The 26582-nt window shown below is 31.0% G+C and overlaps 5 protein-coding genes and 1 long non-coding RNA gene across 7 annotated transcripts; 4 read left to right on the top strand and 2 right to left on the bottom strand.

Moving 5' to 3' along the window:
• Nucleotides 1-275: 275 nt before the first annotated feature.
• LOC145759463 (uncharacterized) lies at nucleotides 276-6045 on the bottom strand. 2 transcript variants are annotated; one of them, XR_014286530.1, is made up of 9 exons: nucleotides 4783-6045; nucleotides 4467-4678; nucleotides 4287-4349; nucleotides 3644-3746; nucleotides 3486-3570; nucleotides 3357-3423; nucleotides 1886-2609; nucleotides 770-982; nucleotides 276-587 (listed from the first exon to the last, which is right to left on the bottom strand). It is a non-coding gene; the product is annotated as an uncharacterized LOC145759463 (long non-coding RNA). The 2 variants fall into 2 exon arrangements; XR_014286529.1 differs by having other exon boundaries at nucleotides 3644-4349.
• Nucleotides 6046-7433: 1388 nt separating this feature from the next.
• On the top strand, nucleotides 7434-15355 carry LOC145759647 (ATP-dependent translocase ABCB1-like). Its single transcript, XM_082573495.1, has 25 exons — nucleotides 7434-7447; nucleotides 7655-7826; nucleotides 8300-8505; nucleotides 8612-8735; nucleotides 8797-8930; nucleotides 9082-9253; nucleotides 9542-9666; nucleotides 9840-10053; nucleotides 10164-10346; nucleotides 10643-10759; nucleotides 10848-11060; nucleotides 11210-11390; nucleotides 11556-11738; nucleotides 12122-12160; nucleotides 12312-12458; nucleotides 12815-12993; nucleotides 13137-13347; nucleotides 13433-13548; nucleotides 13626-13765; nucleotides 13843-13983; nucleotides 14074-14230; nucleotides 14357-14554; nucleotides 14639-14845; nucleotides 14927-15073; nucleotides 15152-15355. Exons 1-25 carry the CDS (start codon nucleotides 7434-7436, stop codon nucleotides 15353-15355), a joined length of 3924 nt encoding a protein of 1307 aa, XP_082429621.1.
• A 253-nt stretch (nucleotides 15356-15608) lies between these two features.
• Nucleotides 15609-19688, top strand: LOC145759535 (coiled-coil domain-containing protein 102A-like). The gene is made up of 11 exons (XM_082573377.1): nucleotides 15609-16273; nucleotides 16382-16511; nucleotides 16568-16735; nucleotides 16814-16889; nucleotides 16965-17091; nucleotides 17968-18076; nucleotides 18155-18271; nucleotides 18412-18621; nucleotides 18713-18883; nucleotides 19140-19243; nucleotides 19344-19688. Exons 1-11 carry the CDS (start codon nucleotides 15684-15686, stop codon nucleotides 19459-19461), a joined length of 1920 nt encoding a protein of 639 aa, XP_082429503.1. The 5' UTR covers nucleotides 15609-15683; the 3' UTR covers nucleotides 19462-19688.
• Nucleotides 19689-20177: 489 nt separating this feature from the next.
• On the top strand, nucleotides 20178-20802 carry LOC145760122 (profilin-4-like). The gene has a single exon (XM_082573993.1). It carries the CDS (start codon nucleotides 20230-20232, stop codon nucleotides 20686-20688), a length of 459 nt encoding a protein of 152 aa, XP_082430119.1. The 5' UTR covers nucleotides 20178-20229; the 3' UTR covers nucleotides 20689-20802.
• Nucleotides 20803-20832: 30 nt separating this feature from the next.
• LOC145760120 (dynein intermediate chain 3, ciliary-like) lies at nucleotides 20833-24280 on the top strand. Its single transcript, XM_082573990.1, has 13 exons — nucleotides 20833-21088; nucleotides 21241-21402; nucleotides 21546-21664; nucleotides 21746-21888; nucleotides 21969-22082; nucleotides 22201-22340; nucleotides 22467-22589; nucleotides 22712-22935; nucleotides 23066-23201; nucleotides 23270-23416; nucleotides 23556-23676; nucleotides 23757-23875; nucleotides 23977-24280. The coding sequence occupies exons 1-13, from the start codon at nucleotides 20906-20908 to the stop codon at nucleotides 24034-24036; spliced, it is 1791 nt and encodes a 596-aa protein (XP_082430116.1). The 5' UTR covers nucleotides 20833-20905; the 3' UTR covers nucleotides 24037-24280.
• A 29-nt stretch (nucleotides 24281-24309) lies between these two features.
• On the bottom strand, nucleotides 24310-25150 carry LOC145760121 (dual specificity protein phosphatase 19-like). The gene has a single exon (XM_082573991.1). It carries the CDS (start codon nucleotides 25087-25089, stop codon nucleotides 24478-24480), a length of 612 nt encoding a protein of 203 aa, XP_082430117.1. The 5' UTR covers nucleotides 25090-25150; the 3' UTR covers nucleotides 24310-24477.
• Nucleotides 25151-26582: the final 1432 nt, after the last annotated feature.

Raw genomic sequence — 26582 nt, 5'->3', positions numbered from 1 at the left:
AGAGCTTATCTCTAAGAGCTAAAATTTTCTCTTAGCTGTAAGAGCTCATCTCTAAGAGCTAAACTTTTTTTTTTGTAAAATTTTCTATTAAAAATTTTCTTTTAGTTGTAAAAGCTCATTTCTAAGAGCTCAACAGTGGTTTTGCAAAAAAATTAGGTATCAGCTCTTGGAGCTGATCACCTTATCTCTAAATAAAGCTATATATTATTTTGTAAAAACGTAATTATTTATTTACACTCAACAAAATATCAGTCGTAAGTATCAGTAGTCATCACATAGCAACATCATCGGAGGACAACATTATCAGAGACTGACATAAGAGAGATATCATCGGACAGTAGGATCATGACAACGGTAAGCGAAAGCAAATAACAATAAATCACACAAACGCAATAATTTAAAAATACAATAAAATAAGAAAATAAATACATCAAATATAATAAAAACAATTTGAATAAAAGTTAAGACGGTAGTTTAAAGTGGACTAAAAAAAATATATACACTGAAAAATATATGCAGATCATCATGAAAAATGAGATCATCATCGTGCGGCATAATCAGGGTTTGATAACATCAGGGAGAGATTTCTATAAATTAATGAAAAAGTATTAATAAAATAGTTTTATTTATTAATTAATTAATAAAATTTCCAAGTACAAATACTCATATTAAAAAACACAATTATTTTACTATTTTATATCACTAAAACTATATTGACATGATAAATTTAAGTGTTTATTCTATAAAAATTATTAAAGAAACTATATACCCTTTAAGGAAAAATTTATCGGAAAAGCGACAACTTCAGAGACCAACATCTTTAGAAGTGACATCTTAAAATTGTTACATCATCAGGAGTGCGACACCATCGAAGAAGGACATCTTCGAAGCACAAAATTATCAGAGGGTGACATCCTTGGGAGGCTGCATCATCGAGGAATGACATCATAAATTGTGTTATCCAGAAAGGCATCAGAAGTATCTTAAAATATAAAAAACGGTTAAATAGGCTTTTAGGTAACATTATTTATTCAAATTAAATTATTTATTCAAATTTCATTAAAAACGTAAACAAAACTTTGCCTGTGATTAAAAAAAAAGAATTTGCACAAAGCGCTTTACTGTAATCCCAAAATTTTATAAAAAAATAATTAACTTTTTATATACTTTAAGTGAGTTTTGTTTTTAACAATTTTATTCGTTTAAATAAAAATATTTTTTTACAAACTATATCCGTTATTTTAATTTTTGTGAAGGTAAACAAAGGTTAACAAAACATAATTTTATGTGAACGTATTATTTTAAAAATACCTTTTTTAAACCTTGAGCCTAAATATTTAATATGCATAGAATATATTGTAACGTACTTTTTAAATTTATTTAAACAAGATTACAACACAATAACCACTGATTATACATAACTTAAATATATAAAAAATTATCAAACGATTTCCCAACCTTAGTACTATTGATCTTTTAAGTCATTTAAAATTAAATTAAAAGACGCTGGTAGGCTAAGCAAAAACACGTTACATTAGTTAAGTTAGTTACAAAGTTTGGATCACTTAAAGTCTACAGTCTTAGAAAAATATTCACGACCCAAGAAATAAACCATAATATATTAAAAATAATACGTTTTAATTTTTGCGATTACAAAATAGTAATAACTTGTTGCATAAATATTTATTTAAAAAAAAACGCAAGGGTAATGAAAAATTTTACTAAAACCGTAAAGTTAAAGAGCCCGTCTGAGAATCGTAAACTAAAAAATATAGATACCCTTTTACTAATAAGATATTCACATGTTATTTAACAACGTACTAAATTTTTCATTTACTAGAACAAAAGTTGTTCTGACTCAAAATTTACGGCTTATGTTAATCACCTTTTATTTTCACCAACTCCGTTCACATGTTAAGCTGGATCTGCCTCGAAAACAGCCTCAAAACTATAATGTTCTGAAAAATTTCAGATATTAAAAAATGATATAAGATTATACACAGATAGTAGTAAAATTGTAATGGCTAATAAAATTATATAACTAAATAAGAATAAAATAGTGGACAGTATGCCTAATGACAATACAAATTATCGGGCAATTATAATCAACTAAACTGCCACAGGCAACTTGACACTGGGTCGGAGTAATTGATGTTACTCTATGTTTATGTCGCACATTCAACTTTCCCACATCGACAATAAAGATAATTGCAAAAAAAAATAATAATACCAATCTATGTATTAATTATAACTTCACATAAAAACAAAAGTTTTACTGTTTAAGATGAATGCCAGACACTTCGGCCAATTTTTTTTTTCAAAACAGCAGGGATTTTGCATTTTAATTACCGCGAGAAATTTTATTTTCGCGTAGTTATATACAGTTTTTTAGACAGTATTTGAAACAAAATAAGCAGTAAATTAATATTTTTTTAATAATAATGTGCAAGAACATGTTATCTTTCTTGAAGAACATGATATCTTTTCTAAAACATAGAGTAACATTCAGTGTAAGAGCAGTGGGGATTGAACCAAAGACCTTATGAAGTGAAGACAAGTATTCTGACCATGTTGGTCTCTGAAGTTGTCGCTTTTCCGATGAATTTTTCCTTTTTTAAAACAATAAGAACTTATAGCACTAGTAAGAACTTGTTAGGCACTTTTTTGTTGTTGTAATTCCTTCATAAGAAATAGCTTTTATGGGTTGAATTACCATATTGAGGTTGATTTTGAAATTGCAACATTGCAGTAAAAATTTAACCTCAGAAAAAAATTCAAAAAAAAAAAAAAAAAAAAAAAACTCAGAAAAAAATTAGCAAGGGGCAATTTAAATTTAAAATAATTTTGCATATTGTTATATTAAAGATTAAAATTATATGAATTAAGATTTTAGGTAATGATATATTTTTGGTCTTTTAAACCCAACAACAACAAAGAAACAATACATTAACCACAAAACTAACATAGCAAAAACCACAATAAAAAAACAATAACTCCAAACAAAAACCTATACAAATCACAATTCAACACTCACAACAGCGCTATCAATGCAAAAACAGAATACGACAACAACAAAAACCACACAGCAAAACAAACACAAAATGTGTCGACGGTAGACACGCACAACAAAACAAATTATTGCCAAAAAATAATTAAAATTTTGTGGTAAGGTAATTATTTTAAATTAAATAAATTGAAATTACTAAAACTAAGTAAAGACAAAAAATATAAAATGCCCGCTAGCCAATCTATATGTTTATCAAAAAACTTAAATTACCCCAGCCATAACTGTTAATTTATTGAAAGCAATAATTTAATTGATTAGATCAGTGAAAAAAAAAAACAATTAACATCACCTTTTTTTATCGAATTTCCTTGCTTGATTTCATTTGAATTTCCGTAGAAATCCAGTTCTTTACTTTCCTGATAAGATAAATGTCAAGTTCAACCGTTAGAAATTATGTTTTAAATTTTAATTTTCTTACTGGAGATTGACAACTTTTGTTTGGCTTTTGTGTACAGCAATTTCAATAACCTTCACTTTTTCTATGTGATTGCCCATTTAGATTCCTGGAAAAGTAGAAATAAAGTTTTTATATTGGCACAAACCATGTACTGCGTTTTATATATTTATAAGTTTTACCTTATTTGTACATCTGCATATGATTGAGTAATTTTCTCGAGTTGAAGTTCCAGACCGCAGAGTGGATTTTGAAACTGCAATGGTCTATATTTTATTACACCTGCTTTATAAAATAAACATTTAGTGCTTAGGATTAACATTAAATGAAGAAAATAGCCCATGCATCAATAAACAAATGTACCAACTTATGGTTAATTTGAATACAATTATAAATGTCAATGGACAAATATATTAACTATTGGTTGATTTAACGACAATTATTGATGTTAATCGACAGAAATATCAACTATTGGTTAATTTTGAAACAATAATTGATGCCAGGGGCCAGAAATATAAACTACTGGTTGATTTAAAACAATTATTGATGCCAATGGACAGAAATATCAACTATTGGTTGATTATAAAACAATTATTTATGTCAGGGGACAGAAATATCAACTATTAGTTATTTTTAAAACAATTATTGATGACATTAAGCAGGGGCATTCTCAATGATGCCAATTACTTGATTTTCAATCAATTATAGATGTCAATGGACAAAAATATTAACTATTGCTTGATTTTTTAATTAGTGATCCCAATGAATCACCACTTTGTTGGTTAGTAAACCAAATCGTTGAAATACAAGTATTTCTATTAATACCTTGCACCTTCTTTCTATTTGCACATTTCCGCGTCTAATCTATTAACTCTTTCCATATTAGTCCTGTAAGGACCGAAAATTATTTTCAGGACGCCATGATTTAAATTACATTCGTATTTAAACTGCTAACAAATAAAATAATTTTAGGAATATTTAAAAAAAACGTTTGTTTTAATTTACCTCGTAACTGCAACCAATTTACGTCAATCGCCCATCATCGCCTGAGACTTCACCAGTTTTACGTAGGTAGTATTATTCATGTCAACGTCACGAGATTATCTTAAATAATATGGTATGTTAATAAAGTCAGTATAATACTTTTTACTAAGCATTCTAGTACTGTTGTCCCGGCAGATCACTCGGCTTTTTTGAAATTCAGGTCGTTGCAATTTCTAAAAAAAAACATTAAAAGGTTTGTTACTTACAAACTTACAATCAGTTTGCACACTTATAATTCAATAATAAAACGATTTTTTTTGATTAAGTAGGCTCTTACCTGATCTTTGGTAATTAGGCAGCTCGCATTTGCATTATTAGCAGAAAAATTTTACGTCTCGTTTTGCCCTTCTTTTACTACGCTATAAATTCTCTTAAACCATGTTGTACTTCATAAGTACACGCTCTTCGAACGTTCACGCGCTCAAGGTTTCGAATTGTAGTCTGTTGCAGATCCTCTGAGCTATAAGCCAACGCTAACCAAATTGCGCAACCAAATTTACAGTCGAGTACATTCCTCAAAACATAAGAAAATGTTAGGCAGTTACGAAAAACTTAGGCCATAATAGTAATACTGCGTATTTAAAAGGATTATGACGTTAAGTTACATTGTTAATATATAAGAATTGCCAAAAACGTAATTTTGAATTGGCATAAAATTAACTAACTGAAAACTTAAGATTGTATTTTTGTCGCCGACATCAACAAATAATGGTAACGAACACCAACAAAACCACAACCGAAAACCAGTACCAAGTACAAGACAACTACAAAACCATGTCGCAAAAACGAAAAAAAGACAAAACAACAACAAAACACCACCAGCGTCAAAACAACAAATATAAAACCACAACGCCAAAACAACAACAACAAAAAAACACAACAGTGAAAAACACAGGACCAAAACAACAAAAAAACACATCACCATAACAAAACGACAAAACAACAACAACACAAAACTAAAAACCTCGAAACAACAAGAAAATCACAACGCTAAAAAACAAGAGAACCACAACGCCAAAACAACAACAAAAAAACACAACAGTAAAAAACACAGGACCAAAACAACAACAAAAGCAACAACGTCAAAATAACAAAACAACAACAACACAAAACTAAAAACCTCGAAACAACAAGAAAATCACAACGCCAAAAACCAAGAAAACCACAACGCCAAAAAACAAGAAAACCATAAAGCCAAAACAACAACAACACAAAACCCATAGCATTAAATCAACAAAACCACACTTATAACTGCTAATTCACCCCAACAATAAAAATCAAACCGAAATTGTGTCGACACGTCCAACGACAAAAATTGGCGTTAAAAATGCAATCGTATAATTTGCCAGTAAGGTTGCCTTTACGCTAACTTGATTATAAAAAAATTCATAACTTTGCCATTTTTCAAAATTATTTAAATAATTCGATGTAAGTCTTATAATTCAGTCGTATAACACAATAAAAAGAAAACAAATTACGTCACCTGATTTTTCCTAGCTGACGTCACCTTGATTCAAAAAAAACTTGCGCTGCGGTTCCGACTATTCGATCTTTTTTTAAACTTTACATGCGTCTTCTCTTTTTTTCAAATTATTAACATAGGTAACTAGCAGCCTATATTTACCTATCTGTTATTTAATACATGCGGGTCGCCTGCAAACTTTGCGCAAAATTTTTGAGTTTATCGGCAAAACCCAAGTTTTGAATCGAAACAGGCAATTACTTAACTTGAAACAACTAAAAACCGCATAAGTCAGTTAATTTTTATTAAAAGAATAAACAAATTATAGCCTTACTTTAGTTGGTAAAAAAAAACGTTGAAACTTGTCGACTTAATTTTTTTTTTCTCGCTTGTTCAGGCTAAGACTGGCTTTTAGCTTAGAAAATCGACGGCTAGGCTAACAAAAAAACTTGTCCTGGCTTCTTGTTAACTATTTTGATCATAAAACACAACTTTCTGTTAGTTTTTTGCTTCAAAACGCACAAAATTACCCCAAAATATCCTGATTTAGTCGCCATCTTGTCTAGTTTCTGCCAGCTCCGCAAAACTCCGATCGCAATTAGCAATTAATGTCTCGCGATGATTTTCTGACGTCACAATACCTATGTAGCATGAAGCGTCGCTTATTGGTTTATTTAAATACAAAAGTTCTAGAATGATTTTTAGTCAATTAATATACAGGATTACCGTTTTTCACCCAATCAGAATAAATCAAGGTTAAAAGATAGGTAATGACGTAAAAAATTGCCGCCGTTAACCTTCTAAGGTTAATTAAATGGCGGATAAAATGCAGGGTTAAAAATAACAATTATATAGCGTTTTAATACATTTTTTAATGAATTAATTATAAAAATATAAAAATAAAAGCTATTTATTTCACATAAAACCTTAGTATAGGCTAGCCTACTATAAATAATTGCTTGCCTTGTTTTAAAGAATTGACCATTTTAAAACAACTTAAAGGCTTTATTTTTTAGTTTTTAAGGTATTCTTTTTGTTAATAGATTTTAACTAAGATGTACAAACTATCGAAGTTCGTTTTCCTTAAAAATGACGAATTAAGATAAAAGTTGGTACAAATTGTATAAGAATAGGAGTCTGGATACGTTTACTGAGTCTGGATACGTTTGTGTACCTTGCTTTTATTTAAATATCAACGTAACACGATGTATTTTACCACTTAATTACTTATGTTTATAACTTTATAGAATAAAATTACTTAAAATTCAATTATTATAACAAAAATATGACGATTATTCTTTATATAGGCTAAACAAAACTAGCATTTTTCTCTTGTGAATTTACCATTTATTATGACGCAACACAACTGTTTATTTTCTTATATGTATATGTAAATTTTTAAACTAAAATTTACAAATTCTGTGAAAAAGATTACTACTAAACGCACAAGAAACTGTTTAGGATTTATGGAGGAGAATCGGTATGTACAACTTAATTTTTAGTTATTGCGGTATTTCATAAATGCCAACGATACAATATTACATAATCTTATTTCGTGGCTAAAAATACTCGTAAAAGTACTGGCAAACCTTTATGATATCGTTGCTAAAATGAACTATAAATGTAAATGCGATAAAAAACGTTGCTAGTTATTTGCTTTTTAAAGCTGGCTCTATATCTTTTACAGGGCTCCAGCCTCTGAGCCTGGAACAGCTGGCCAAAATGACAACGAAAAGATATCAAAGGAAAAGCCTGAAATTGGAGATATTCAAAATAGTGCTATTATTGAAAATTTACCAGGTCAGGTTTTAGAGAAACCAACCCCGCAAAAAGAAAAGGATAACAATGAAAAAGAAACAGTACAAATTGCAAAGTCCAACGAAAAAAACAAAATTTCTAAATCAAAAAACTACAATAGTAAAAAAAAGGGTGAAGAAAAACAGCTTGGGTTATCAGAATTGGTAAGTATCTGTTATTAGGTTAAAATTTTGTGTTAAGAATTTTGAAGTTGTGCAATATAATTCACCAGCAGCATGCTGTAGTGGTCAGAACACTTGGCTTTACTACATGGGGTTCTGGGTTCAATCCCCACTGCTCACATGCTATAGAGCCCTAAGGTAAAGCGCTATTAACAGTATAAACTCCTGCTAAGCCAACACTTAATAATATTGTTATCGGATAATTTTAATCTATAATACTCAAACTTGCGAAAGACAACTTGGGACTGGGTTGGGGTAACTAATGTTACTCTACGGTTAGGCCTTGCAATTGACCTTCCCACATTAAGGATGAATAAATATAAAAAAGTTAATATTTTTTCTTATTTGTTTAGTTTCGATATGCTGAAAAAGCTGATTATTTTCTCATAGCAATTGGTACAATATGTGCTGCAATCCATGGGGTTTCTTTGCCATTCTTGTTTATTTTCTTTGGGGATTTAACAACAGAATTGGTTAGTTTTGGAAGATATTACCACTGTCATTACGACTTTCAAAAATGCAATGAAAGTAGTTTTGTTTTTGGAAATATGTCTAAAATGTGAGCATAATGTGTTAAAAGTACAACTATTATTTGTTGTAATTAAATATGTAGATTTTGTATGTTAGTTTTATATTTATATCAGAAGCCTATTAAAAATTTAAAGAGAATTTGATGAGAGGATTTTGGAAGAAACTGGTGGAAGATTTGACTTAGACGAATCGATAGCTCGCTATTCTATTTATTGCACCATCATTGGATTTGTGATCTGGTTAGCATGTGCAATACAGGTACCTTATATGTCAGATATACTGTACTATTTTATAAATAACACACTGTAATTATTTAAAGGTTATAGCATGGATGACTCAAGCTTCGAACCAGGTCAAAAAAATCAGGATCTTATTTTTCGAAAGCATTCTAAGACAAAACGTAGCTTTCTTTGACATTAACTCGGCAGGGGAACTTAATACAAGCCTTGCTGAGTAAATTTTGCCTTATATGTTTTGTTATGCTTCTAATTATCACATATTAAAGTGAGGCATACCTGGCTATTTAATTGTTTATAGGCTGGAAAACTTAAATTATTAAAAAAAAGAATTTATTAAATTCAAGTTTTGTCTACTAATTGTTTAGAGGTATGCGGAAAATCCAAAATGGAATCGGCGAAAAGGCTTCGATGGCAGTTGTTCAACTAACTCGATTTCTTGCCTGTGTTATTATTGGAATGATCTACTCTTGGAAAGTGACGCTAATATTGTTTGTTATTATTCCTTTTGTTGCAGTATTTTTGTTCGTCTTGATCAAGGTGATTTGGGGTTTGCTAGTTTTTTTATTTTTTTTGTGTATATTTTTATCCTCAATTTGGAAAGGTCAAATGTGCCTAAACATATAGTAACAACAATTACCCCAAACCAGTATTGAGTTGCCTGTGGCAGTTTAAATATTGTAGATTATAGTTTCCCTATAACCGAACCCAAGATCTCATGTAGTGTAGAAAGTGTTGTGACCACTACACCATGCTGCCGGTCATTTGAAACTAAAGATTTCTGTATATGTACATTTTTAAGTATATTTTTGATTAAATATGTTTTAGTTTATGGTTTGGTTCTCACAAATGGAAACAAATGCATATGCCGAAGCTGGACTAATTGCAGATGAAATTCTATCCTCAGTGAGAACAATTGTGGCTTTTGGAGCAGAAAAAAAAGAAATTAAAAGGTAAAATTTGACCTTTTTGTATATAGGCTATTTATATATGGCCTATTAAAAAATAAAAAAGGAATAGCCTAACAAATTATAGCCAACAAATTGGAAAATTTTAAATCGCTAGTAGAGTAGTGTATATCTTTTGTTTTGGTTAATTTTTTTGTACCTAGAGTTTTAACTTTTAGGTACTGCGACAGTTTTCAGCAGGCAACAGGCAAAGGAATTACAAAGGGTTTTATCCAAGGAAGCATGGTTGGAATAGTTTATTTTATTTTGTTCGACGTTTATTCTTTGTTACTTTCTGTCGGGTCAATCTTTATAATAGATGAAGAAATAGTGATTGGAAATTTCTTGACAGCCTTTTTTACTCTTTTCATTGCGGCGATGTCATTTATGCAGGTAAAACGCTATATTTTCTTAATATGCCTCATTAAACTGCCAATTTTTGTTGTAAACCTAATAGCAATAAGTATTTTTTATTGACAAAAAATAATTTATAATATGTGCAGGGTGTTGCTTGTATTGACAGCATTAACATTGCCAAAGGTGCTGCAAAAAAAGTTTTTGAATCGATTGGTGAAAAAGGATCGATTGACAGTTTATCTGATGAAGGACATAAACCAGATCGCATAGAAGGCAAAATAGTATTTGAAAACATTAAATTTAGTTATCCATCCAGAAGTAATGTGCGGGTAATTTTAATTTCTGCATCTTTCATGTAAGGACAGTTGATTTCGTTTAATACAGACAGCATTTGATTTATATATAGATTATAACTGCTTAATATTTAAGCTGCACCGATTAAGTGTTGGTTTAGCAGGAGTTTAAACCGTTTACAGCACCTCATTAAAGAGTGCTACAGTTTGAGAGTAGTGGGGATTGAACCCAGGATTTCATGTAGTAAAGTCAGGTGTTCTGTCCACTACACAATGGTTGGAATAGTTGCATTAAGTACAAATTTTAATATTTTATTGTATGTCATTTTTAGGTAATCAATGAGATTTCCTTTGAAGCAAAGGCCGGAAAAACGACAGCAATTTGTGGTAAAAGCGGTTGTGGAAAATCTACCATTGTTCGACTTCTTCAAAGATTTTACGATCCCCAAGTAAATTATCATTAAACTGTAATATTCAAGTTTTTGCTGTTAAGACAGACTAATCCACAGAAAAAATAAAGACATTTTAATATTTAAGGTGGGAAAAATTACACTAGACGGGGTTGACATACGAACATTGAATGTCGGATGGTTAAGAGATAACATAGGTGTAGTTTCACAAAATGACACCCTCTTTGACACCACAATAATGGAAAACATTCGATTTGGAAGATCCAATGTCACGGATGAACAAATAATCGAAGCAGCCAGGAAATCTAACTCCTTTGACTTTATTGTTAAGCTACCAAATGTAAGAAAGTTTTTATTCATACTTATTTCTTATATCTTATATCATTTCTCTTATATTGCAGTTATATTTTACTTAAACTGCAAAACACATTCTCAGTATAAAACAACTCGCCATGTTAACTTTTCCCCAGATTTATTTATTTTTTATAGAAATTTGAAACTGTGCTTGGAATTGGGGCCGCTGAATTAAGTGGAGGACAGAGGCAAAGAATTGCCATAGCTCGAGCAATTGTAGGTGATCCAAAAATCCTAATATTTGATGAACCTTCAGCATCACTTGATTTGGATAGCGAAAGACTGGTGCAGGCAACAGCTAATATTGTATCCAAAGGTAAGTTTTGGGCAATTTTTATTTTGTTTTCAAGGCTTTTAACAACTGGTTAAAAAGAAATATTTAAACCATTTTGTTGGGTCCCATTTTGTCAACAGTTTTCTGTCTTATTCTTTCCATATTCTGATGTATATTTATATATAAAAATCTTTTTGTATATTTAAGACACAACTTCGATTGTTATCACCCACCGAATTCCAATGATAAGAAAAGCTCACAAAATAATTGCACTTGAAAATGGTAAGGTGGCTGAACAGGGAACTCATCATGATTTACTGAACAGCGTTGATGGAGTGTATAAAAATCTCGTGGAACTCCATAGATTGGAATTTCAAAACGAAGACATGGGTATGACAATTGTGCTCACTTTTTTTTTTTTTTTTGTATATATCTTTATCCTCGATGTGGGAAAGTCGACTGCGCGACTTAAACATAGAGTAACATCAGTTACTCCGACCCAGTCTCGAGTTGCCTGTGGCAGTTTGGGATATTATAGAGACTATAATTGCCCGGTAATTATGCTGCTGATTAAGTGCTGGCTCAGCAAGAGTTAATACCGTATATAGCGCCTTACTCAATGGCGCTACAGCATGAGATCAGTGGGAATTGAACCCACGACCTCATGTGTGGTGTAGCAAGAGTTCTTACCACTACACCACACTGCCGGACTTAACTTCATTCTTTATTTTATTTGTCTTTATATAATTTGTAATGTTCTCTTAACTTTTTAGATAAACCAGAGGGTAAAGAAACCACAACACAGCCTAGTGGTAATTGGTTGGAGAAACTAAATAGAATATTTTGTTCTAATCAGTCAACTACTTAACTTTAGTATTTTTTACTTCGTTTAGCAGATAAAAATTAAATTATTTTTTCTGATTTTTGTTTCTATTAAACTAAATTAATTTTTAAACTAATTAGAACCAATTGTGGAACATCGAAAAGTAACAAGCATTTTAACACAGCCAGACTTAAATAACAACGTTAATTATAAGGAAGAAAATATACCGCAAACTTCCTTTGGAAATATTCTAAAATTCAGCAAGCCAGAAATGCCATACATTCTAGGTACTTTTATGACCCCTTTTAATATTTTTAATTTTTTTTTTTGTATATATCTTTATCCTCGATGTGGGAAAGTCGAATGCGCGACTTAAACATGGAGTAACATTAGTTACTCTGACCCAGTCTCGAGTTGCCTTTGGCAGTTTGGGATATTATGGATTATAATTGCCCGATAATTATTCTGCTGATTAAGAGCTGGCTCAGCAGGAGTTCATACCGTTTATAGCGCCTTACTCAAGGGCGCTACAGCATGAGATCAGTGGGGATTGAACCCACAACCTCATGGTGGTGTAGCAAGTGTTCTTACCACCACGCTGCCAATTAAAGATAATGTGCGTTGTGTTATGTTAATATTTTAGTTGGAAGCTTTTTTGCATTGGTGTCTGGTGCCATTCTTCCATGCTTTGCCATATTGTATGCTGAGTTTTTAAGAATATTTGCTTTTCAAACTGTGGAACAACACTACCGTCAAGTTGCCTACACTACTATTTTTCTTTTGCTTTTGGGAGTTGTTGGCATGCTGGCCAACACTACACAGGCAAGTTCCACAATTTTTTTTCAACCTGTTTAATACAGTTTATTTGGTATCAACAGAAAAACAAAAAAAATACAGACTAAGACTAAAAAAATTTAGAGTGAAGAGTTACGTTCATTTGACCGTAAAATAAAAAATCTTTCTAGATAACTTGCTTTTTTGTATCTGGTGAAGCATTAACATCAAGACTACGTGCCTCAGCAATGCAAACCATATTAAGCCAAAGAATGGACTTTTTTGATAACCCCGAGAATAATAGATTAACACTGGCTTCAAGATTAGCTATCGATGCATGCAGGGTTAAGGATTGTGTTGGAACGAAAATCGGGACTGTTTTACAAAGCATTTGCGGTTTAGGTAGCTTTTTTTTATTTAAATGAACTGCATAAAAATAATGTTTGCTATAATTAGAAAAATTGTAACAAAATCTTTTTTTTCGTAGTTGTTGGATTGAGTATTGCATTTGCTTATGGTTGGCAGCTAACCTTAATGACTATAGTGTTTGTTCCCTTCATTCTAGCAGCTTCTGTTATTCAATTCTATACCCTAACACAACAGGTTGTTATCCCGTCAGATACTTTTGTATAGGTGCAAATGGTGATATATGTTTAAAATTTAAATTTGTATTAATTTAGGTAAATCAAGAAGAAAGAGAACTAGCCCCAGCAAAAGCCATTATCTCGCAATACATATGTAACATTAAGTCTGTTATTTCCCTGGGTAGAGAAAAACAATTTCTAAAAAATTACAAACAGGCGATGGAGATACCTGAAAAGTAAATAACATTTTTTTTTTTTTTCTCTAAAATCATCTGGGATTTAATATAAAAAAATAATTGTTTTACTTTTAAAGGAAGGAGATAAATAAAGCTTACTATCATGGGATAAGTTACGGATTTTCCCAATGCCTTGTTTTTATTGCTGTGGCTGTATTGGGTAAATTTGGAGCTTGGTTGGTACAAGGTGGCTACATGTACTTTGAGGACATCTTTAAGTAAGTTACCTCGACTCAAATACAAGAGCGTATGTTGTCATGTAAATGTTTTTAAACGGCATAATTTTTGATTCAAAGCGTTTTTTAAAGGGTGACTCTAGCTGTAATGTTTGTGGTTATGTCATGTGGGGAGTTAAGTTCAATAGCTCCTGATTGTGCTGCTGCCATTACTTCTGCATCAAAGATGTTTAAACTACTGGACAATACTCCAATGAAAAAGGATAAAAAAGACCAACCAAAGAAATTGGTAAAAAAATAAATCAAAAAAGCGTATAGAGATGAAAATAAACTTATATAGCAGTTTAAATGCGTAAAGGTAAAGCTATCATACTACTTTAGATGAAATATCACAATTTACATTCTATTTTAATAGGAAGCTAAAAAGGGTAGAGTAGAATATGAAGATATACACTTTTGCTTCCCAGCTCAACCGGAAAACGAAATCTTGAAGGGATTGTCCTTAGAAATTGAGCCTGGTACTACTACAGCTCTAGTTGGTGAAAGTGGCTGTGGCAAAACTACTTGCCTGCAGTTATTGGAGGGCTTCTATAACCCCACCAAAGGCAATGTGGTAAGAATGTAGCTTACATTTTTTTTCAGTTGGTAATTTAATTTTTATAAAATATAAATTTATTGTTTTTAAATTTTTTTGTAGCTTTATGAGGACCAAAATATTAAAGATTTTGATATATCTTCAATGAGGGCTACAATGGGTATCGTGTCGCAAAATACTGTGTTGTTCAACTGTTCCATTGCTGACAACATTCGGTTTGGAGATCTATCAAGAAATGTGACCCTTGAAGAAATCATCTATCAAGCTACTACTGCTGATATTCATGATTTTATTCAGAGCTTGCCAGATGTAAGTTCAAACTTCTGATTTCTAAAATATTTGTTTTATTTATAAACTTCTTAAAAACAATTTTTTTTAAATTTTTATTAGGGTTATGATACCAATGTTGGGCCTAATGGCACACAACTATCAGCTGGCCAGAGACAAAGAGTTGCAATTGCTCGAGCAATGCTAAGAAATCCAAAATTACTTTTGCTCGATGAAGCCACCTCATCATTGGATCTGGAAAGTGAAGTTGTAAGTAAACATGTTTTGTTTTTATTCTTCCAATTAAATTAAAAAACTTTTGTTAAAAAAATTGTTTTAAAATTTTAGGCTGTCCATAATGCATTGGAAGTTGCTCGACAGGGTCGTACAACAATTATTGTTGCGCAGAGATACTCTGCCTTTAAAGATGCTGATGTGATTGCTGTAATTAGTGATGGAGTAATCGTTGAAATAGGAACCGACGCTGAACTTCTGGCTAACAAGGGATTATACCTTGATCTAGTTAACAGCCAGATCTACTCAGCTGTCTAAATATATTTAATTTAAGTATTATATAAGCCCAATTTATAGAGTATATGTTACCCTTAATAAAGAAATACAAAAACAAAGGGTTGACTTTAAATCATATCTCTAAACCTAAGTGGTCTTAAGAGAGAAAGTTAAATTGGGACATTCCCTAAAAATGTTTTGTTCTTTTGTTTACCTCTCTCAATCTCTCTCTCTATTGTTGTTGTTAATATGTGGTGGTTTGTAGTTGACGATTTATTAGAGAACTGTGGTAGGGTAAGGTGCTTAAATAATTTGCTTATGCCGTTCAAAAGATATATTGTAAATTTTGGTTTTATTTAAAATTGTCAATATGTCAGGGGAAATTAACACTTCCCCTCATTCTTCTAAATATAAACCTGATTCGAGTAATCAATATAATTTGTTTCAACCGCCGAAGGAACAAAGAAATTACAGATCAAAGGGCAGAAGATCAAAAACTCCACAAATCGTCAAGGACGACAGATCCTACTACCATATTAGTAGTCCTGATAGTGACAATGAGATTTTTATTGATGGTGAGCCTAAGATTACCCAAAGACAACCTAGGTCTGATAAAAGAGGAAGGTCAAAAAAGAGAGAAGGTCATCACAGAAGTCGCAGTAGAGGTCATTCATTAGAAAATGTTTTATCCCCTGATTCACAAAATTCTCTTCCGACACCAAAACCACGGACTTCGTACGTGAATGATTCAAGAAATATGTCAAAGAAGTCACCAACACTACATAAACCAACATCACAAGATCAGTGGCCTACAAATTATCATACACATCAAAGCAGCAATGAAATACATGTAGATCAACCCCAGTATGATAACAGATATAATCCAAACCATCATAGGTCTGTTACTGATTCATCTTTTATTGTGTCGGGCAGAAATCGGGACCAACAATTAGAGGAAAAGTAATTTATATTTATCAATACCACTGATAATTGCAAAAAATTCAAGTAAAATTTGTAGCAAAACTAAAACCTGTTTAAAGAAATTATTATTTTGACTTTAAATTTTAGTGAATTGATTGAGCTTCGAATGAGGGCCAATCAAATGGAGAAAACTTTAAGATGGTGGTCCGACTGCACTGCGAACTGGAGAGAAAAATGGACAAAAGTTAGAGCTGAACGTAATCGAGCCAGAGAGGAGGTAAAAAAATTTAATCAAAAGTTTTTATACTTTTTTAACTATTTTGTTTTTTTTAGGTGAAACAAATGAAAAGTGAACATGAAGAAACAAATAAGGAAATGGTTATGTTAAAAGAACAAAGAAAGTTGTTGATCGACGAGAACTCAAAATTAAGACATGAAATTTCACAAAATAATTTGAAACTGTCCACTTCAGAAGACACTGCATCTTTGGAAACACCAAGGGTAAATTATATTTTTAAATTGAAAGTTGGAAGTTAAATGTGTTTTTGGTTAATAGGCAATTTGTTTTTTTTCATCAAGGGTTCGGATATTTCTAGTACTAGTACAACAAAAACATACAAAAATGAAGGCTTATCCTATTCCAAAACCACAATTAGTAAGCAATAATTTTGTTTTTAATTTGTGTAAACAAAACACATTAAAGACAAAATAATGTTCTTATGATTTTAAGGCAAGCGAAGTAACACACCGATGCATTTTGGAAACACTGGTCTTGATAAGGACCAAGTTGCTCATAAACTGGCAACACTACAACTCAAGATTGAAGAATCAGCAAAAACTATACAAGCAGAGCGAGAGTAAGTCAATGTTATTAATATTTTTAATCCTAGAATAAAATATTTAATTTGAAATAATATAGAGTTTAATTCTGGCTTAATTTTGGAAAAAAAATAAAGTTTGTTGTAAAAATAAAATTAAATTACAAAATGGTTAAATTTGCCATCAAAATGATATGGCAAAACGGTAGTAAACCACATAACGACCATTGAGTTGTGAATTTTTTTGTTCGTGGCTATCAAGTGTTTGTTTAGTAAATAGTTTTCTTAGTGAAGATGTCATCAGTTCAAACTACACTTTCTCTTCTTTTGTTAACCACTTGCTTTGTGCTACTGCTTTGTTAAAGAGAAAAGTGGTCATCAATCAGCCTAACTAGATATCTTTGTAAAAACTTTTTAAAAATTTGTGTTTTTGTTTGCTTTTGAGCGTTTGGCATAATTTTTACTTTTACACATTAGGTAAAAAATTAAAGTAAACCAAATTAAGTATATTGTTGTGGTTTTAATATAATGTTTAGGTTTTTTTATACTCATATTGCGTACTATTGTTCGAATTTGTATCCTTTTTGTAATGTCAGAAGTCATGACATTATAAATAATAGGGATTAAGTATAACAAAAGAAAATGGCCATGTCTATCATCTACAAATGTATGTCTTTTGTGTTGTTGAATTCATATCACAAGAATGTTGGTATTTAAGATTAGAGTTGTTTTGATTTAAGATTAGCTACACAAAAGACATGTTGTGCCTTAATTGTCACATACAATTGACATAAAAATTGGTTTTATATTTCAAAAAGTTTACTATATATAACATACTACGTTTTAATATTATTTTGTTTTAAAAATATTCCCAATTTTACAAATTATATATCACTTAATACTGTCTTGTTTTAGTTCCAAACTTGGTCTTAACAAAACCATTGAGAATTTGGAAAAAGAGTTGTCAACAATAAAACAAAAGTATGACGAAGTCAAGGATTCAAAACAAGAGCTTCAAAAACAGGTTTGAATTTGCTTTAAATAATTTTTCTTCTAAATTTTGTGCAATTTAAAATATTTTAAATTAAAAAACATCTTTTAGGTGACAAGAATACAGGAAGCTCATCGATCAGAGATTTTGAGATTAAATCAGAACTTGGAGGAAGAAATGGATAACAGATCACAATCTGAAAAGAAAATACATGATCTAAGGGACGATGTCAGTATTAGAATATTCAATTGTTGCAATAATATGAAATGTAAAAGATTTTTGATGACTTTAAAACAAAATATCTGTTTAAATAACACTACTTTTATTTTAATTTTATTATGCATACAATTATGAACATTTTTTTATAGATTGAAAGACTTCAAGAAGAGAACACTTGCGAGTGGGGAAAACGAGAGAGATTAGAAACAGAGAAACTACAACTGGAGCGTGATAACAAAAGACTCAAGAGCGTCATCGAGGAATTGAAGGTGGCATTAGAAAGACGAAGAAAATCTAATGTAGAAGAGAGAGACAGTGAATTAAGACTTGCCCAATCTGAACTCAATGACTTAAATGAAGTAGGTATAAGTTTAAAAATGGGGGTAAACTAAGACTATTAAAATAAAATCTTGTACCCTTAATAAAATAGTTTTTTTAAAAACATTTTAGGAGCTAAATGATCTTCGTCGAGAGTACAGCAGAGATCAGAAATTGTTGGAGGAGAGACAGGAAGAGCTTGCTCACAGCAAAAGAAGGTCGGAGCAGCATGAAGTGGAAGTTAGACTTTTGAGAACAAGGGTTGAGGAGATCAAGAAGCAACAAACATCGACGGAAGATGATGTAAGATCAAAATTTGTAATTAAATGAAGTTCACATAATGGTGTTTATAATTTTGAGTAAGAAAATACAGCCGCAGAAGTAATAACTTGTGGTTAATTAATTGTTTGCAGAACACATTAATGAACAGTCATGGTGGAATTTCACATTCCACCTGCATAGTTTACTTATGATAGTTGGGTTGTCACTAATAAGTCAGGTACTGTTTGAGAAATATTTGTTTTAACATAACTTGCAATTAATTTTTTTGTTCTAAAAGTTGGACAACTCTCAGAATCAAACGAGGAAGTTGGTGAGAGTCGTTGAGGAGAAAGATGAAGAAATTGAGAAACTTCATCTTCAGGTTGATCAAATGCAAACGAGGTGTATTTTAAATGATTTAAAAATACCATCTTATTTTAAAGATCTTATTAAAAGCTAGGTTTGCTTTGGACAATAATTTACATTTAAATTGAATTTCTAGAATGAGAAGGGATCCTAGTACAACTACATGGTCAAAACCATTGTTTAAACGAGGAACTGCTGTTGGAAGAGATAACGAAAGTACAGTCAGCAGTTCAGACTCGTCATGTGAAGTCTAACAAATATCTTTTGGCAGAAATATATATTCATTTAGTGATGAAATTGTTTTATATGTTGATGTATGCAGTTTTCAGAAATTTAAACAAAGTATTAAATATCACAGCTTTAAATCTACCTTTATTTTCTTAATTCCACTTTCAGGGTTATTTTTTGATATTATTTGTAAACAATAAAGTGTTTAATTGTGTAAAATGTGCAATTACACAACTACAGATTCCGTTGTAAATTTTTCTAGCTCTTTCATATATGTGATACAATTTGTATGTAATTGATTTAATAAAAGAAATCTTGAATTTAAAACGGAGACTGTTGCAAATAAAAAAAATGGGAAGTAGTTAATAAAAAGAAGGTTAAAAACTGCTTTTAGTAATTATCTGCATGGTACAAAAAATTTAAAGGGTAAATATTGCAAAGTAGGTTGATCGTCAGTTGGCGTGCTAGAGCAACCCGTTGTTATGGTAACCTCGGTCCTTTTTCAAGTTTTGTTTGTTGGTTAACGTAAATTCTTTTCGTAGTTAAATCATTTGAAAGGTGGCTAAGTAGATAAATTATACATTTTTTCTACCCAAAAATATAGACAGGGTTAGGTTTAAACCAAGTTTATTATCTAATTGATATTTATTCGTTTGTATTTGCGTTTTAATATTTTAAAAAACAGGTACAGACGTAGCAATTTACTGATTTATAAACTAATAAACTTAGTCTGTTCGTCATAGAGTAACTTACTTTTTTAGTTAATTCGTGTTTTTGCAATTTACAAAACAAATATGGCTGACATGTGGATGGAAGGAGATCGTTATCAATTGAAAGGCGTTCCTGATAGAGTTAAAATGAACCAATTAAATAATTTACTTCACGACGCTTTGATATCAACTGAAAACGTTGAAAAATGTGGAATTTTTAATCGAAAAGATTGTGAACAGAAAGCTGCTTCACCTGGACTATCATTAAACAAAGAACAAGTTGAAGTAATCAATGACAGCTTTAAAAAATGTTCTATGATAAGGAAAGAAGGGTTGTTTTTTGACGAAAAAGTTTATAAATGCGTAAGAGCTGACAAAAACTCGATATATGCAAAATCAACTCATGAAACTGAAGGAGGGTTAATAGTGGTGCGAACAGCAACTTTATTAATTATTGCAACTTACTCTATGAAAATGTTTCCTTCTGTTTGTATAGAAGCTGTAGAAAAACTAGCAGATTACTTTAAAGAAAAGGGAAGATAAAAAATACATTATTTGCTATTGTTGTTATGTAAATTCTTTTATAATGTTTGACCTTACAATATTATCAGTTAAATACAATTCTTTGTATTTCTTAAATCCACTGTGAGTTTCTATTTAACCATGTTGTTAAATTTTCACAGATACAAATTTTCAATAAATTAAAGTAAATTTTAAATTAAAATTTCTTCTGATTTGAGCTCCTGTCCATAGCCACACCATGGAGATTGTTTATGTGTATACAAAAAAGAGGTCGGAATTTGGACGACAATGTAACTTTTCAGACAGAGCTGCAGAGCTTCATGTCGACGTGGTCCCAGACCCTTCTTTAACCACTGAATTTATTGAAAGAAATCCATGTGATACAGCTATACAATGCGCACAAGAAATGTCAGAGCATGAGGTAGATATATGGTACTACATCATTCACATAAAGATATCAAAAAATTATGCAAACTACCATTTTTAGGTCAAATAATGGTAGATAAAATAAGACTAAGAATAAAGTGATTTATTCACCTTATTGTTATTCTTTCACTCAACATTTAATTTAAGATCAACACAGAAAGATTTGAGACTGAAACTAGGGGCATAAATCACATGGAGGGAGGTTGGCCCAAAGATATCAATCCATCAGAAGTTGAACAGACGATCAGATTCCGAAAGAAAGTAGAAAAAGAAGAACATTACATGAATACATTGCTACAACTGGGCAGTGTAAGTAAACTGTCTTCGGGGCATTTCGTGCCAAAACTTTAAGTGTAAAATAATATTAGTTATTGCTCGTTTTTTTAAATATTTAAAATCAAACTTTTTACCTGAAAATTTTGCATAATGTTTATATATTACTATATTTGTAGGTAATGGAACATTGCATCAAACAAAACAACGCAATTGACATTTATGAAGAGTATTTTCAAAGTATGGAGGCTGAATCAGCAGAAGAAGCCCCTTCTGCGAAAACAATCAATGTTTTTAGGTATACATGGACTTATACTTAATTATTTTAAATTCACAATATTTACTTACCTAAGTTAATGATTGAATCAATTTTTTTCAGAGATCCTAATGAAATAAAAAGAACGGCAACATCTTTATCCTGGTATCCTGAAGGTGGCAAAAAACTAGCGGTTGCTTATTCAAACCTTGAGTTTCAAAGATCTGCTTCTGACATCGCATTTGATTCATATATATGGGATATAGGTAAAAAATCAAATTAATAATATGAAATCAATAATACTACCTCGTGTTTGGTTTGGGATTAATAGTTTTACTTTGTTTAGAAAATCCAAACAAACCGGAGTTAACTTTAAAGCCTGTATCGCCGCTAGTTTGTCTCGAATACAATCCAAAAGATTCTCATGTCTTAGTGGGTGGATGCTACAATGGACAAATTGGTAAGTTAAATAAATTTTTAGTAAAATATACAATTTAGCATTATAAATACATACCTTAAACTTTAGCAATGATGCTATATTCTTATTTTTTATTAATTTTAAATGCTTTATGCTTTAGCGTTTTGGGACACGAGAAAAGGCAGCCATGCTGTTGAGATGTCACCAATCGAACAAAGCCATAGAGATCCTGTTTATAAAACTATATGGCTTCAATCTAAGACTGGGACGGATTGTTTTTCATCCTCAACCGATGGCCAGGTTTAAGAAAATTAAAAAAAAAGATTAAGTTTTATTTAAACATATTTTTCATTTAAGCTAAAAAGTAATGAAGTTTTTTTACTATCATAAAACACATTATCTATAACGTTGTACTTATTCTTTAAGGTGTTATGGTGGGACATTAGAAAGCTTGGAGAGCCAACAGAAAAGTTGGTGTTGGATCCTACTCGTAAACTTAATATTGATAATGCTCTTGGAGGAATTTCTCTGGAATATGAACCGACCATGGTGTGTATATATAGTACTTATAATACTTAACTGATAGCAAGGCAAAAAAACAATAAAATGGGTATTTAATTAAAATCTTAAAAAATATTTACTCAGTTGGGAATCTTTATATCTTTTTTTAGCCTACGAAATTCATGGTTGGCACAGAACAAGGGTCAATTGTATCTTGCAACAGAAAAGCGAAAACCCCGGCCGAGAAGATCGTCTGTTTGTATCCAGGTCATTATGGGCCTGTGTACAGCCTTCAGAGAAACCCCTTCTTTCCTAAAAACTTTTTGACGGTCGGTGACTGGACAGCAAGAATTTGGTCTGAGGACATAAGAGAAGCATGTATTATGTGGACTAAGTAAGCCAGTTACAAAATCATAATGATTTAATTTAAAATTGTGCAGCAATAAAGGCATACACTATTTAATAAGTAAGATTATTTATTAGAAGGTCAAAGTGTTAAGCTATGTCTATTTTGTTTATCTTAGATTTCATATGTCTTACCTGACTGATGGTACATGGAGTCCTGTAAGACCAGCAGTGTTCTTTACCACAAAGATGGATGGTACTCTAGATGTGTGGGATTACCTTTTTAAACAAAACGACCCAACCTTAAGCATACAAGTAAAAAAAATTAAGCTTAAAGTGTATTTAAAGTAAACTTCTAACTAAATTAACTTATATTTACCAAGGTATGTGATGAAGCTGTGCATAGTCTTAGAGTACAAGATAATGGGAGAATAGTTGCATGTGGGTCACATAGTGGAACAACAACTTTGTTGGAATTATCTTCCGGTCTTTGCACTCTTCAGAAGAATGAGAAAAACCTTGTTAGCAGCGTAAGTTCGGTTTTTAAAATTTTACAAATCGCACCCAGTCCGAAATGGGCACTCTAAAGACATAGTTAAATATATGATGTCAATTTAGTTAAAACATAACCAAGTATGGAAATCTATAATTAAGTTATGTATCCCCTAGATGTTTGAGAGAGAAACAAAGAGGGAAAAGATCCTTGAATCCCGACATAGAGAGATGAGGCTAAAAGAGCGAACCCAATCACAGCAAGGGTCACGGGCTGATGAAGAGCACCATGGTGGTGGTAAGATAGAACATGTTATTTGTTTCATATAATAAAGATATAATATAATTTAAAATAAACTTCTCTTCTATCTTTTTAAGATGAAGATGAGGAAGAAAAGGAGTTAATTGAGAGAGCTGAAAAGGAATTCGTGAAGACAATTGATGCAGAGAAGAAGGCTCAAGCTGATGAGCAAGTGGAGGAGATTGAAGACACTAAAGTAACCATTAAGATTAATATTTACTAATAAAAATTGATTTTTTACAGCATAAGCAAATGGGGTACAATTACATTAACTAAACATGAAATTCATTTTAAAAGGAAAAAGCCTCGGATGAGAATTCAGAAAAGCCAGAAAATGCTGCTATTCCTGAAGAATAACCATTTAACCACATTCTATTTCATTCACATAATAATTTTTATTTATTACGACAAAGTTTTAACTAAATACATTCCGATGCATTTACAAGCAATGTGATAACATTAAACCTATCGCCTTTAAATTATACGAGTAAGGCGCAAAAAAATTTAAAAATTGTCAAAAAGAATTTATTTTTGTAACAAACTTTTCTTGTGTATTTTAAGTAGATGTTTTATAAATGTTTTAAATATTTTTTATTTTTTAATATATATATAATATAAATACAGCAAAAATGTGTTATGATAGGCACTTAAATATTAACTTTATTAAACAGCATAGATAAGCAATAACAGCATAGTGTACAGACAGCAATAATATCAATTCTAACACAAAAATTGGCGGTATTGTGTAACAATGTGCAAAGAATACAGTGGAAACTTAACAATTAGTAAAGACCATAATTATGACAAAATTTCATTTTCAAATTGCTTCAGTTGAAACATAAACCCGGAATTTGGACAAACTTTGGGTCGTATTTTCTTTAGCTGTTTAAGAGCCTTTTCCAAAGTTAGTTTTTCTGTTTTAATCAAGTATGATATAACAGCTGTGGAAGCTCTCGATACACCAGCATTGCAATGAACCAAAATTGTACCACCACCCATAATACAGTCATCTATAAAGGCATAAATCTCTTTAAAACAAGCTGTTATATTAAAAGTTGGTGTGTCATACATTTCAATGGATTTGTAGGTGAATTGTCCAGGAAAAATGTTTGTAATTCCAGCAAGATTAAGAATATGAGTGATTTGATGCTCTTGTAAGATTTCAAGAGACCTTGCCACATCTTGAGAGCTAAAATATAAATTTGGTCGAACTTTTGCAATTTGAAGGTCAGGTTTGTTATCAACAACAAACCCAAATTTTTTGGTTAAAATTTGTTGTTTTTTGTAGTCCCCTGAATCAGTTTTTGACTCCACAAATACACTACCATCTTCTGACATTATAGTGACATCAGTCTTCTTTAAACTTGTTTTGTTAAAACGTCGAATTACCGCCATATGTTGACTAGACATGCTTATTGCTAGACTGTCAATCTAAAATGCATATTCAGCTGTAAAAGTAACGCCGCGTGCATAAGATATTTACACGCAAAAATGAACGCTAAAATTTGCATTCTAAACTTGTACCGCTATCTAGCGGTTCTGATTTCTAAAGAAATTATACCTATATTTTTTCCTAATATTTTTGTTTCACTAATAAAGACATAAGCTGTACAAAACAACAACAAGAACTTGAATTCAGCATATTTGATAATATTTAACAGCTTTTAATGAATAGGAAAATAAAGCATTGGGCGATCGCTGCCAGTTTGAGAAATAAATAGAGGATGCTGATTACGAATCCCGTGCGACGCTTTTCCACATACATGACATTTCTTTATAGTAAAGGCTTGATTTTGCACTAGTTATATGTGTAAAAATTTCAAAAAGAAAAGTTTAAAATAGAAAGAATTTTTATAATTTATTAATTGAAACAAAATCTAAATAAATACTTAGTAAACAATACACATTTACGTGTATGTCCAATTTATAAACCTACAAAATAAATAAAACTGCCGCTTGTGGTCTGCGGGGGTTACTATTAAGAGTTATGACTATTTTAAAGTTTTTTTTCACATCGCCAACGACGCTTCACGTAAGCTAAATATTAAAATTGACGCGCCTGTCATTTGCCGACGTTAGTCACTTAAAAAACACAACTTCGCTTTTAAGTAACAATTATTATGATATTACATTAAAAGGATCCGTGATTATCATAAACAATGTTTAACAAAACACAACTTTTTTTATAAGTTACATAAATAAACTTGTTAACTTACTGATCAGAAACGGTGTTAATAAAATGTCGTCAGAAGTTTTGCGATTGTATATATCCGGGTTTGCTTGTCTGATGGTCGGTCACGTGATCTTGCATCACGTTTGGGATTTAAGTTAGTTTACCATTATTCCGAATTTTAATTTAAAAATGTGCTAAATAAAATAAAAAATTTAAGTATATTAATGCTATGTATGGGAATTATATTTTAAATATTTCAATAGAAACTTTTATTCAACATTACGCGAAAAGATATTTTATTTTGTTAACAACTACTAAAACACACCTTTAATGTTTCAGTAATATATGGCAAACTTTTTTACATAATTATAAAAACCATCAACAGTGTCAGTTTAAACAATCTATTTGCTAAAAATATAATTCATATTTTACATACCATCTCTTTATTAACTATACATAATCAATATAATAAACCATGATTAATCTGATACACTTAAAACAAATTAATCTGATACACTTAAAAAACAAAAAAACAAATTTTTATTGTGAACTACTCTATTTAAAATTTTGTATATAAAACCAGTTTTTTATAATGCTACGCGTTAATAGAGAAAGACCGCGTGTGTTGAAAAGCGTTGCACGGAATTTGTAACCAGCGTTCTCTCTTTGCTCCTCCTGCTAAAAGCGTTTTTTCTCTTTTTTCCTCGATCTAAAAGCCACAAATTCCTTA

The sequence above is a fragment of the Corella eumyota genome, chromosome 7 (genome assembly GCF_963082875.1).
Source record: "Corella eumyota chromosome 7, kaCorEumy4.1, whole genome shotgun sequence".
NCBI lineage: Eukaryota > Metazoa > Chordata > Ascidiacea > Phlebobranchia > Corellidae > Corella > Corella eumyota.
The sequence above is the reverse complement of the archived record's forward strand: the minus strand, read 5'-3'. Positions and strand labels throughout refer to the sequence as shown.

What these genes read in the sequence shown, in the direction of transcription:
- LOC145759647 (XM_082573495.1), top strand. An exon ending in ATAACAATGAAAAAGAAACA is followed by an intron (nt 7,827 to 8,299) that starts GTACAAATTGCA and finishes TTATTTGTTTAG; the next exon opens with TTTCGATATGCTGAAAAAGC. An exon ending in CGGCGATGTCATTTATGCAG is followed by an intron (nt 10,054 to 10,163) that starts GTAAAACGCTAT and finishes TAATATGTGCAG; the next exon opens with GGTGTTGCTTGTATTGACAG.
- LOC145759535 (XM_082573377.1), top strand. Translation starts at nt 15,684, where the DNA reads ATGTCAGGGGAAATTAACACTTCCCCTCATTCTTCTAAATATAAACCT. An exon ending in CATCTTTGGAAACACCAAGG is followed by an intron (nt 16,736 to 16,813) that starts GTAAATTATATT and finishes TTTTTCATCAAG; the next exon opens with GGTTCGGATATTTCTAGTAC. An exon ending in AACTCAATGACTTAAATGAA is followed by an intron (nt 18,622 to 18,712) that starts GTAGGTATAAGT and finishes AAAACATTTTAG; the next exon opens with GAGCTAAATGATCTTCGTCG.
- LOC145760122 (XM_082573993.1), top strand. Translation starts at nt 20,230, where the DNA reads ATGGCTGACATGTGGATGGAAGGAGATCGTTATCAATTGAAAGGCGTT.
- LOC145760120 (XM_082573990.1), top strand. Translation starts at nt 20,906, where the DNA reads ATGGAGATTGTTTATGTGTATACAAAAAAGAGGTCGGAATTTGGACGA. An exon ending in AAAACAATCAATGTTTTTAG is followed by an intron (nt 21,665 to 21,745) that starts GTATACATGGAC and finishes AATTTTTTTCAG; the next exon opens with AGATCCTAATGAAATAAAAA. An exon ending in TGGAATATGAACCGACCATG is followed by an intron (nt 22,590 to 22,711) that starts GTGTGTATATAT and finishes ATCTTTTTTTAG; the next exon opens with CCTACGAAATTCATGGTTGG.
- LOC145760121 (XM_082573991.1), bottom strand. Translation starts at nt 25,089, where the DNA reads ATGTCTAGTCAACATATGGCGGTAATTCGACGTTTTAACAAAACAAGT.